This window comes from Prionailurus viverrinus, chromosome X (assembly GCF_022837055.1).
Source record: "Prionailurus viverrinus isolate Anna chromosome X, UM_Priviv_1.0, whole genome shotgun sequence".
Classification (NCBI taxonomy): domain Eukaryota; kingdom Metazoa; phylum Chordata; class Mammalia; order Carnivora; family Felidae; genus Prionailurus; species Prionailurus viverrinus.
This window is the reverse complement of record NC_062579.1, coordinates 52,351,971-52,365,588: the sequence shown is the minus strand read 5'-3', so window position 1 is coordinate 52,365,588 and position 13,618 is coordinate 52,351,971. Positions and strand designations below refer to the sequence as shown.

Genomic DNA, 13,618 nt, shown 5'->3' with positions numbered 1-13,618 from the left:
CCAATTCCTTGATTACCATAATAATGCACTATCTTGATTGCTGTAACTTTATAATAAACCTTAAAGTTGTGTAGCTGCAGTCCTGTCCTGCAATATTGTATTGTCTATTCTCATCTTTTGCCACTTCATATAGACTTAGAATGTTGAACCAGCCTTGCATACCTGAGATAAATTTCACTTTGTTGTTGTGTATAATTTTTTAAAATTATTTTTTGGATTTGATTTGCTAATATTTTATTGAGTATTTTTACATCTGTGTTCATGACATGTATTGGGTCATAGTTTTCCTGTAATGTCTGACTGGGGTAATGCTGGCTTCATAGAATGAGTTAGGCCGTATTCCATCTGCTTCTGTCATAAAGAGATTGTAGACAATTGGTATAATTTCTTCCTTAAATGTTTAGTAGAATTTACCAGTGAGCACATCTGAGCTTGGTGCTTTCTGTTTTGGGATATTGTTAAGTTTTTATTCAATTTCTTTGGTAGATAACGGCCTATTTAGACTGTTTTTGTGTGAGTTTTGGCTGCTTGTATCTTTTTTTTCAAACATTGTTAAAGTTTATTTTGAGAGAATGAGAAAGTACAAGTGGGGGAGGGGCCGAGAGAGAGGGAGAGAGAGAGAATTCGAAGCAGGCTCTGCACTGTCAGCACAGAGCCCGATGTGGGACTTGAACCCATGAACTGTAAGATCATGACCTGAGCCGAAGTTGGACCTTTAACAGGCTGAGCCACCCACACTCCCCTGCTTATATCTTTCAAGTAATTGGTCCATTTAATCTAGGTTATCAAATTTGTGGGCACAGAGTTATTTAGTTATTTATAGTATTCCTTTATTACCCTTAAAATTTTCATGGTATCTGTAGTGATGTCCCCTTTTTCTTGGTTTGGGGTTTTTTTTTTGTTTGTTTTTTATGATTTTTTAAAAGTAATCGCCACACTCAACATCCCACTCACAACCTGATGATCAAGAGTCACAAGCTCTACCAACTGAGCCAGCCAGGCGCCCCTCATTTATGACAGTAATAGTTTGTGTCCTCTCTTTTTTTCTTAGTTAGCCTGGGTAGAGGCTTATCAGTTTTACTGATAATTTCAGATACCAGCTTTTGGTTTCATTGATTTTACTCTATTGATCTCTGTTGATTTCTTGTTTTCAGTTTTATGATTTATGCTCTAATTCTTTTCAGTTTTTCCCTTCTGCTTTCTTTGGATTTAATTTGCTTGTCTTTTTGTAGTTACTTAAGGTGGAAACTTAGATTATTGATTTTAGATCTTCTTTTCTAATCTATATTTTCAGTGATATAACTTTTTCTTTAAGCACTGCTTTTGCTGCATCTCACACATTTTGATAAGTAGTGTATTCATTTTCATTTAGTACAAAATATTTTTAAACTTATTTTGAAATTTCTCCTTTGACCCATGTGTTATTTAGAGGGGTATTGTTTAATCGCCACATATTTTGGGATTTTTCAGTTATCTTTCCATTATTTACTTCTAGTTTAATTCCATTGTGGCCTGAGAGCAGACATTATATGATTTCTATACTTATAAATTTGTTAAAGTCTGTTTTATAGCCCACAATGTGGTTTATCTTGGTAAATGTTCCATATGAGTTTGGTAAGAATGTGTATTTTGTTGTCGTTGGATGTAGTAGTCTATAGATGTCAGTTATATCCAATTGATTGATGGTGTTGTTGAGTTCAACTATGTTCTTACTGTTTGTTTTTTGCCTGCTCTATTTCTGAGAGAGTGCTGTTGAAATATTCAACAATGATAGTAAATTCATCTATTTTTCTTTGCTGTTCTATCAGTTTTTGCCTCACACAGTTTGATGCTCTGTTAGGCTCATACACATTAAGAATTGTATGTCTTCCTGGAGTTTTGACCCTTTTATCATTATGTTATGCCCTTCCTTATCCCTAATACTTTCCCTTATTTTGTTTTGTTTTTAATTTTTTATGTTTTTATTTTATTTTTGAGAGAGAGAGACAGAGCACGAGCGGGGGGAGGTGGAGAGAGAGAGAGGGAGACACAGAATTCAAAGCAGGCTTCAGGCTCCAAGCTGTTGGCACAGAGCCTGATGCAGGACTTGAACTCGCGGACAGTGAGATCATGGCCCAAGCCGAAGTCTGATGCTCAACCAACTGAGCCACCCGGGCGCCCCTCCCTTACTTAGAACTCTGCTTGCTGAAATTAATATACCTACTCCTGCTTTCTTTGGATAATTTTAGCATGGTGTATTTTTTCTTTATCTGTTTACTTTTAATCTCTATGTGTCTTTATATTTAAAGTGGTTTTCTTATAGACAACACAGAGTTGGGGTATATTTTTTGATCCACTTTGACAGTCTGTCTTTTAATTGGTATATTTAGACCATTGAAATTCAAAGTGATGATGATATTGTTGGATTAATATCTACAATATTCATTACTGTTGTCTATTTGTTGCCTTTGTGCTTTTTTCCTACTGTCATTTGTGGTTTTAGTTGAGTATTTTCTATGATTCCATCTTTCTCTCATTAGCATATAGGTTATACTACTTTTTTTAAAGATTTTAGTTTTAAGTAATCTCTATACCCAGCATGGGCTCAAACTCACAATCTCGAGATCAAGAGAAGCATGCTCCACCAACTGAGCCAGTCAGGTGCCCCACTTCTTTTTTATTTTAACTTTTTTAGTGGCTTCCCCAGAGTTTGCAATATACATTTACAATTAATCCAAGTCCACTTTCAGATAACACTATACCACTTCATGAGTAGTGTCAGTACTTTGTAAGAATTCTTCAGAATTCCCCCTTCCCATCCATTTGTATCATTGCTGTCATTTATTTTACTTTATTCTAAGCATATATATATATATATATATATATACATATACATATATATATAGCCTATAAATAAGCATACATAATTGAATATATTGTTGCTATTATTTCAAGTTGTTTTCTGTTAGAAAAATTAAGAAAAATAAACGTTTTTATTTTACCTTAATTTCTTCCTTCTTTGATGCTCTTCCTTATTTTATACAGATACGAGTTTCTGACCTGTATTATTTCCCTTCTTTCTAAAGAACTTCTGTTAACATTCTTTATAAGGCCAGTCTACCGACAACAAATTCTCGCAGTTTTTGTTTATCTGAGAAAGTCTTTATTTTTCATTTACTTTTGAATGATATTTTCTTAGGGTTCAGAATTCTAGGTTAGTGGTATTTTTCTCTCAACACTTTAAATATTTCACTGCATTCTCTTGCTTGCATGGTTTCTGAGAAGTTGGGTGTAATTATTATTTTTGTACTTTTATAGATAAGGTATTTTTTCTTCTAGCTTGTTTAAGGATTTTTTCTTTATTTTTGATTTTCTGTAATTTGAAAATGATATCCCTAGGTGTAATTTTTTTTTTTTGGTGTTTATACTGCTTAGTGTTCTCTGAGATTCCTGGATCTGTGGTTTGATATCAGACATTAATTTAGGGAAATTCTCATTCATTATTGTTTCAAAATATTTCTCCTGTTTCTTTTTCTCTTTTAACTCCTTTTTGTATTCCCATTATACTTACGTTGTAACTTTTGTAGGTGTGCCATAGTTTTTGGATATTCTGTTCTGGTTTTTTTTTCAGTCTTTCTTCCCTTTGCTTTTTTGTTTTCAAGGATACTCATAGATTGTTTCCTCAGCCATGTCCAGTTTATTAAAAAGCCCATCAAAGACATTCTTCATGTCATTTACAGTCATTTCTAGTTCTAGCAATCCTTTTTGGTTCTTTTTTAGAATTTCCATCTCTTTGCTTACATTGCCCATCTGTCTTAGTTTAAATTTCTGGACTGTTAATTCTAATATCCTTGCCATATCTGGTTCCAGTGCTTTCTCTGTCTCTTCAAATTGTGTTTCTTTTTGCCTTTTGGTATTCCTTGTGATTTTTTCTTGATAACTTGACATGTTGTACTGGGTAAAAGGAACTGCTGTAAATAGGTCTTTTTTAAATGTTTATTTTTGAGACAAAGAGAGCCAGCATGAGCAGGGGTGGGGCAGAGAGAGAGGGAGACATAGAATCTGAAGCAGGCTCCAGGCTCTGAGCTGTCAGCACAGAGCCTGACTTGGGGCTCAAACTCATCAACTGATGAGATCATGACCTGAGCCGAAGTCAGATGCTCAACCGACTGAGCCACCCAGGCACCCCTGTAAATAGGTCTCTACTAACATGGTGGTTAGGTGTTGGGGAGGGTAAGAGTTCTATAGTCCTGTGTTTAGTTCTTAGTCTTTTGGTGAGTGTATGCCTCTGAACTGTGAACTTCACAAATATTTACCAGTTTTTTTTTCACTCCTAGGTAGTATAGCCTGGCTAGAGTAGTCTAGAGTTGAGTGTTTCTCTTCCCCAGGTCAGTTAGTCTCTGATAATACCCCAGGAAGTTAGACACTAGTTAGTTTCCCTTGAAGGCAGGCCTTGTTAAGAACAGATTGGTTCCTTATCATCAATTCCTGACAGAGCCCAAGAGGATTTTCTTTGATATTTACTATGGGAATCTTGAGCTCCTGGAGGTAAATCTGACAATATTGTCTGTATCCCCCTAAGACTATGTTTTCCTGGAGTTTTAAGTTCTCAGACTTGTTCACAATGAACCTCCAGCAATCTGTCAATTATAGTTCACAGTTTCCTGCCTCAGCACTGGTTCCTTTGGCAGTTTCCACTGGTGAGTCCTTCCTGTGGTAAGCCACAGTTCCTTGTATTTGCCTGTCCATCTCTCCAATGTGGGGGCCAGTGGTTTGCCCTTTGTCCTCCCCTCTCTTAGGGATCCAAGAAGAGTTGTTGATTTTTTAGTCTTTATAGCTTTTTACTTGTTAGGATGAAGTAGTGACTTCCAAGTTCCTTACATGTGGAACTGAAAACTGGAAGTGTGATTTGATTTTTAAGTTTAGCTTCCTTACCATTACCTTGGATCAGAGTAGTTAAATTTTCTGCATTTGGTAAGAGGTTCTACTTAAGTCACTTGAGCCACTCAGGCCCAGGATTGTTTTGTTTTTTTAAGTAGGCTCCACTCCCAGCGTGGGGCCCAACTGTAAGGCTTGTACGTAAGCATGATCCTGAGATCAAGACCTGAGCTGAGATCAAGAGGATGCTTAACCGACTGAGCCACCCAGGCGTCCCAGGCTTAGGGCTTTTTGCTGATGTATATGTGTGTGCCTTGAGGAATGCTTTCTAGTCTGCCCCACATATCCTTCTGGTTGCTCCTGAGGGGGTGCAGCTAGAGCATATGCATAGCCTTCTGTATCCCCAGGGATGAGTGTGACCTCCCACATTATTCTTCTTGGCTATCCCTTTCCCTGGTTCTCTCTGTTAAAAATCTTTCTGGTCTGCTATTTCACTTGTTGCTACTATTACCACAGAGCTACCAACCCCCTCTTAAATTGCTCACTACCAAAATTTCCCTTGTTTTTGACAGTGTCCTCAGGCAGGAACTTTTTGCTTCATTCCAAATAAGTCAGTCCTCTCAAGCATAGATGCTGAACTCTTTTTTCTTTATTGCCTGTTTCTTCCCCTGGGCAGAACCTGTGTGCCACACCACTGGAGTTGGTAAGGGGAGCATGGCTTGCTTCTTTTGGTAGCATCCACAGAGTGGATGTTGGGGAGATTGGTAACCGCTGATCTTCTTAGTATGCCCTCCTGGCATAGAACCTCTGCTTAATGAGTCTGGTTGAAGGTGATCAGGGTATCAGTATTCTTGACCTGTCACACCTAGGGTAAGAGTCCTTACCCTGAGAGTGAAAACTGGGTGGGTAAGGGAAGATCCTATTCTCTAATTGTGCCTGACCAGAATAGCACTTCCACAGCACAGGCCTGGAGAGGATAAGACAGGCTAGCAGTCTGCCCCTCCTAGGTGAAACCATAGCCTAGGAGTCGAGGAGCTGGAGGGAAAGGGAATTACTACCTTCTTGACAGCACCCATCTGGAGTAGTTTTCATCACAGGGAGCTGGTGTGGATAGAAGCAGATTGTGACTCAAATGACACAGACTCTCACTGTTCTTACTGAGATTTAGTTGTTGTTGTTTTAAAGAAATGTTTTTCCATTTGCCATATGCCCTTAGGAAAATTCCCAGAGACTTTAACTGGTTGTTTTTTTAATTGATTTTTCCAGGCAAATTGTTGTTTCACTGGGGAGAGGGTCCAAGAGCTCCTTATACCACCATTGCAGAAGTTTTGTCCTCATTGGTTATTTTAAAAACTGGAAGTAGGTTTAATATACCAAAGGAGACCATTCTATGAGATAGAGCTTAGAATAACTAGGCTCATGTTGTATTCTTGTTAGTGATCTGAAAACTCAGTTTGGTAATTTTGAGTCTTTTAGAGTTTTTTAAAGGGAGTATTTCAAAGTAATGTCTTCAATTTAGTTCAGCTCACCAAAATTTTACTGACATCCTTCCTTGGAATACCAATTTTATGGTGAATAATCTTTGTTTTGCTTTTTAAGTTTTAGGTTTTAAAACCCTGAGGCTCATATTAATGTATTATTTGTGATTATTGGAACGTCCCATAGATAATATGGTTTGCTAATTAAAGCATAGACTGGAAATCAAATTTCACTACTCCCCAACCCTTCACTCTCATTTTCAGTACCAATCTAGGAAATATTAGAAATCACTTAACTGCTAAATTGGTCCATTCAGCTGCAAAATGGAACTAATAGTGCCTCACAAGGGTGTTGTGAAGCTTAATAAATATTGCTAAAGCATTTGTTTCTGTGAAAACTCCTGTATTTGTTTTATTTTAAAAATGTATTCCTATTTCTTAGACTTTAAAATGTGCTCATTGAATAAGAGCTTATGTACACAAGTGAACTAGTTTAATGCAGCAAAATACTATATATGTAGGACATCTATATAGGAACAATATGGAAAAGAACAATAATATGGTATTGATTTATTGGCTATACATCCTGAGGAAATTGTGTTTTTTTTACAGCTTGAAAGAATTGCTTTATATAATTGATATTCCTATATTAATTGGCTAATAATATATTGTAGTGCGAAATAGAAAAGTTGGAATAAAGTCTAATTATACCATGTCTTCTTAGTGATACATAATCTTAAAAATATAATTTGAAATGAACATGTATTTTTTTTCCTTTTTTTAATGATAGCCAAAGCTATGATATTGGGAAGATGGATAAGAATACTATTGGGCCAGAAATGCTGGTAAGGATCATGTTAAATATTGCAGAAGTAGGTTGAAGAAATACATTTTATGTTATTGTTACTAAATTATAATAGTCTATCACCCCTTTTTGAGTAGATTATCCTTTGGGCACATCATTGATATCTTAGTACATTAGTTTCTATAAAATTACATACTAATAGAATCTTACCTGTATGGTAGATTCTTATACCCATGAGTTAATATATGTAAACACTTGGAACAGTGTTTAGCTATGTAAATTTTAGATTTTATTATTGCATGTTAAAAATAGAGATTTTCCCCTAACTACCCATATAGAATGTGCTTGGTATTTTAATATTTAATCAAGTAAAATATGATTAGGTAAGTAAATCTGATGTAAAAGTAATTTAAAATATATACCATAGCAAAATGGAATTTTGTTTGAATATTCATCTTTCCTTCTTATCATTACGGTATATCAATCAAAATATAACTGAATACCTATGTATATCTAGCAATGCGATAGTTGGGGACTAAAAGAGAAGTGTGAAACATGACTTCTACCCTTAAAAAGCTTCTGTTTGAAGGGTACAACTAATAGAAATGAATATAATGGAATATTATTCAGCCTCAAAAAGGAAGGAAATTCTGACATATGCTACAACATAGATGAACCTTGAGGACAGAATTATTTTTGTTAATGTTTATTTATTTTGAGAGAGAGAGAGAAAAAGTATGAGCAGGGGAGGAGCAAAGAGAAAGGAAGAGAGAGAATCCCAACCAGGCTGCAAGGTCAGCATAGAGCCTGACACGGGGCTCCATCCCAAGACTCTGGGATTGTAACCTGAGCTGAAATCAAGAGTCGGATGCTAAAAAAAAGTTACAGAGAGGGAGGGAGGCGAACCATAAGAGACTTTTAAATACAGAGAACAAACTGAGGGTTGATGGGGGGTGGGGGAGAGGGGAAAGTGGGTGATGGGCATTGAGGAGGGCGCTTGTTGGGATGAGCACTGGGTGTTGTGTGGGAACCAATTTGACAATAAATTATATTTAAATAAAAGAGTCGGATGCTTAACTGACTGAGCCAGACCAGGTGCCCCTTGAGGACAATATTCTAAGTGAAATAAACCAATCACAAAAAGAAAAATATTGTATGATTCCATTTAAGTATCTTGATGTAGTCAAATTCATAAAGACATAAAGTAAAATGGTGGTTGAAGGAGTTTGGAGGGAGGAGAACATGGGAACCTATTGTTTAATGGATACGGAGTTTCAATTTTGCAATATTAAGAGTTTTGGAGGTGTGTGATGGTAATAGTTGAACAACAGTGTGAATATATTTGATACTACTGAACCATACACTTAAAAAATGGTTAAGATAGTCAATTTTATGTGTATTTTAGCACAATTAAAATAATAAAAGAATTGTTATAGTGTAACATGGAATATTATATAGGAATGAGAATAAATGAGCTACAATAATTGCAATGATATATTCTCACATACAATGTTGAATAAACAGAGCAATTTATAAAGTAGTACATACTGTATGATTCCATAAATGTAAATGCCAAAAGCAAGTAGAGCTAAAGTGTACATGGTACTGGAAAACAAGTAATTGGTTACTCTTGTTTGGAAATCATGTCAAAGAGAGTCTTGAGGTGAACCTGTTGCTGTTAATGTTATGTTTCTTGATTTCTATGTTGTTATCATACACGTGCTAACTTAGTGAAAATTCAGAGCTGTACTGTTGAGATTTTTGAACTTTTTTGTATGTATTGTATACTTCAGTTAAAGTTTCAAAAATAGATTTTAAAAACTAGCATAAATGAAACAATTGGGAAAAATAAGTGATAAACTGTGTGGTACAGTAAAGGGAAATATCAGGGTTGCCAGAGCAGTTGAAGAAGCTTTCTGGTAAGAAGGCCATGAAAAGTAGATGGGGTCCATACAGTGAAAATGGAGAAAGAAGAGAATACCAGGCAAGGGACCAAGATGAGATGATGTCTGGAGGAGGGATTAGGGATGGAAGACTACAGTACTTAAGCATGATTGAAATGTCATATTCATATGGTGAAGTATGGAGAGGTAAGATCATGAAATAGATTATGAAGTAGTTTTTCTTTCATGCTAGCAGCACTTTATTGAAGTATAGTTTATATATACTAAATTGTACAAATCTTTTTTTTAATTGTACAAATCTTAAGTGTACAGCCTGATGAATTTTAACATGTCTAGATAGTCTTGTAACTACCATACAGATCAAGATACAGAAATTTCCATGACTCTCAAAAGTTCCCTTGGCCCTTTCTGGTTAATAGCCATTTATAGCCCCAAGATAAAACCACTATTCTGGCTTCTGTGGCTGTCGATTATTTTTGTTTTTTCTTGAACTTTGTATAAATGGAATCATATAGTATCTACTGTTTTATGTATGGCTTCTTTTCCTTACATAATGGTTTTGAGATTCATTCATTTTGTTACATCTTTCTGATTATTTGACTCTTTTAGTATTATGAAATAGTTACAGGTTTTCTTAGAGATGCCATATTTACTCCACAAAAGCTCTGGGGAGTTTATAAGTTGAGAGTTGTTCCATAATAATAATAATAATAATAATAATAATAATAATATTAAGTACATTGTATACATCTTATTTGATCCATCTTTTTGAATTTAAAAACTCAGAAATAGGACACACTAAGTACCATTTCTCTAGATTTACAGAGCTCTAATATGTTAAGATTATCTGCCTGGTCCCAACATCCTCATTATATTTAGAGGCAGATTCTTTAGTGAAATAGAGCTCCTTCTTTCAAAATCTAAGTCTGTAGTTAAATATATCAATGCTGGCTAGAGTTATTCCCCTTATCAATGTAAACCTAGTTGGAGAAACTGACTTATTCAGGAATACATTATTAATTTTAAAACTTAGCTGAGTTAGGAGAGATCTTCTTTACAGGAAAGTATATGAGTCACTATTAAAATGAAGGTATGTGTGCTCTTGGTCCAATTGGTTAATCTCAAGTAGGCTGTAAAGTATTTGAGAGAGGGATTGTGTCTTTCTATTTATCTCTTTTGATGAAGGCCTAATGCAATGCTACCTATACAATAGGTGGGAAGATGATTAAATTGAATATTGCTGTGCTTTAGTTTCCTTTATTTTTAAAGTGAGAATAATAAAGTACTTCAGTGCTAAAACACTGTTAGGAAAATCATTATATTAACACAATTGTATTAAATTGAAATAAGCCGTTATAAAAGTCTTACAGTATTTGATGTGGGCAGCATAATGATGAGACGTAACCCAAGACTATGTGGTTACCTAAGGAAATGCTATTTCATAACAATGACTTAAGTTTGAGAAGATGCCTGTCACTTTGTAAGTGCTAGGCAGCTGTTGTATTGCAATTTAACCTTCGACCGAGTGCTTTTTCTATTTTTAATTCTAGGCTAAAGTTCTTCGGTTACTAGCCACTGCTTATTTGGATTGGAATGACAGAGAATATTGTGATAAGGCTCTCCATGCTGTAAACCTAGCAAACAAGGTATGAAAGGTTTTTAGTTTTGCATATTAACTTAATGAATTTTTAAAACTTTGATTCACATTTTGAAATCTAGTTTAGCCATTTGCTTCAGTATTCCTGCTTTTTTAATTTATTTGCTCTTTACTTTTAAAAAAAATTTTTAACATTTTAATTTATTTTTGAGAGACAGAGACAGAACACGAACAGGGTAGGGGATATAGAGAAAGGGAGACACAGAATCCAAAGCAGCCTGACACAGGGCTCGAACCCATGAACCCGGAGATCATGCTCTGAGCCAAAGTGGGACGCTTAACCGACTGAGCCACCAGGCACCCTGCTCTTTATTTTTTTATGATATACAGATTGCATTATAATGGAAAATTAGAAGTAAAAAAGAAAATGGTAGTATTTTTTAATGTCTATTTTTGAGAGAAAGGAAGAGAGTATATGTGAGCCAGGGAAGGGCAGAGAAAGAGGGAGACACAGAATCCAAAGTGGGCTCTAGGCTCCAAGCTGTCAGCACAGAGCTCAACGTGGGGCTTGGACCCACAAACTGTGAGAGATTATGACCTGAGCCAAAGTCGTATGTTTAATGAACTGAGCCACCCAGGTGCCCCCAGGTGCCCCTTGGTGGTATCTTTTATATTTAGTAAAAAATAACATATAATTAAATTGCCTTGACTTAGTGACAATTCACAGATGATACCAGGTAAAACAAAAATGCTTCTCTCATATTAAGAGCCCTACATTTTTTTTTTTCCGGGTGATTGCCAGAAGGGAGGTGGGTTGGGGAATGCATGAAATCGAGTGAGAAACACCAGTGAGAAAAGTTACAGAAAAGAAAAGAATATTGTAGGGAGAAAGTTGATGGATTTAACAGGTAGTTATGATTTCTGAAAGTGTAATTTCAGGAAACAAGGATAGACACTATAGTGCAAATGTTATACAAGTGAATCTATGATTATACAATGAATGCAAAGTGTTGTCCATTCTCTGGAATTGTTTGTTAATGAAATCAAAGAGAAAACCAGAATGTCAACTTGTGTGAGTGTGGTAGACTGAAGAAAAACAGATCCTGCCAAGATTTGGAAGACATGTACATCTCTGAAGGTAAAAGGGAATTTAATCCAAGACCTATTTCAACGTATCTTTTAGGAAATGAAGTAATGCAATAAATTAAAATTTGCAACCTCAGCTTATTATTTGTATTTATGTCATCTATATTTGCAAACCCTTTTAATACCAGTGCATACTTTCCCTAACTTTCCATTCTTAAGGCATCTCACACATGAATTGCTATAATTATTTGCTGTGTTTAGAGCTGAGTACAATGTTCATGTAGAAGCTGATTGGCTTTGTAGAGAGAAAGTTTCTCTTCTGTGGGCCTAGACTGCACTTTTAATTTTAGCCAGCTGTGTAAAGATGTGTTCTGTCAGGCAAAAGTGGACCTAGGCAAGAAACCCACAGATGGCGTAGAACCAGCTAACAAGGATTTGGAAAAACTGTTGAGAGTACATTGTTATTAATAGTAAATCTGACAGGCATGTCCTGCAGGGAAGACAGTGTATTTTCATTTTATTCAACCATGTTTCCAAAGGACCTTAATTGTTATTAAGATCTCAAAAGAAAGCAAATATAATTGACATTGAATTTTGCTTACAAGGGTAAGAATACAGCCTTATATTTATATAGTTTATTGACCTACCATTAAATACTTGCCACTCAATCAAATGTGTTTTTTTCCCTTGTATTATTTCATTTAGATTGAATAAAATATCAGAAAATATTCTCAGGGATAAACTGGATTTTGTGATCTGATCTTTTATAATTTTGATTTTCTTTGATCATGAGTTATTCTGCTATGATGTAACAAAACAGGCAATTATTTGAAAACTGTCTTTTACATTCTACAGTTTTAATGTCATTGTGATTTCTCTGTTTAAAATAGGAACATTTAAATCCAGCTGGGATTTTCCTAAAGATGAAAATCCTCTTGAAGAGTGAAACAGCCAATGAAGAACTCCATGAAGGTATCATCTGTGTGAAGAACACACAATTTTGGAATATCATAACCAATTTGTTGAATATCAGATCGTTTATAGTATGCTAATAATAGGTGCAATTTGACGGTGACTGAGAAGGAAATTGGTCACATAGGAAAGGGAGAAGATTGTTAGCCAGGAGGAAAAAGAGAAGGAAAAGGGAATAGTTACAAATATACTAGGTAGTGAAAAAAGCTGAATAAGAATTACCAATTTTTTTTAGCTTAGCAAAAATTGCAGCTGCCCAACCCTTCTGAAGTTGTTTACCACAATGAAAAAAGATTAACTTTGGATAGAAAAAGCGTTTGTAGTTCTGTGCTTTTTATAATCACTTGTATAAACATTGCTATTTATTTTTCAAAATTCTTAAGGGACTAAAATTTACACCTCACAGGGTAAACATCCTGATATACATCTGTGTGTCATTTGGCAAGTCACTGAATTTTTCTGTGCTTCAGTTTCTTCATCTTCAAAGAGATATAATAATAATGTCTACCTGATTAGTTAGTTTGAGAATCCAATGAGAAAATGTATATAAAGCATTTCGCACCATACCTGGTGCAGAGTGTGCAAAACATGTTACATATTATTGTAGCTATTATTGCTGTTACTACTACCAAAAGTCTTTCTATGCACACTGACCACTTAATAGTGTTTCAACTATGTTTAGTCATAAAATAATTGACTCTAAATATTTTTAATGTGTACATGCTTTAATTTTATATAAAAATATAGTTGCATTATAGAGCTGCATTATTTTTACTATATTAAAGTATATTCTAGTATAATAATAACTGATTATCCATTAAACAATAACAATTTGAAATTTTTTTAATGTTTATTAAAAAAAATTTTTTTTTAACGTTTATTTATTTTTGAGACAGAGACAGAGCATGAACAGGGGAGG

The 13,618-nt window shown here is 35.0% G+C and overlaps 1 protein-coding gene across 1 annotated transcript in view; it reads left to right on the top strand.

Annotated features, from left to right (window-relative positions):
- TEX11 (testis expressed 11) overlaps positions 1-13,618 on the top strand; it is a 250,439-nt gene that overhangs the window by 68,780 nt on the left and 168,041 nt on the right. The window contains exons 10-12 of the mRNA XM_047843907.1: positions 7,126-7,180; positions 10,595-10,690; positions 12,618-12,699. Coding sequence (XP_047699863.1) covers positions 7,126-7,180; positions 10,595-10,690; positions 12,618-12,699 — 233 coding nt within the window. The remainder of the gene's footprint in view (positions 1-7,125; positions 7,181-10,594; positions 10,691-12,617; positions 12,700-13,618) is intronic.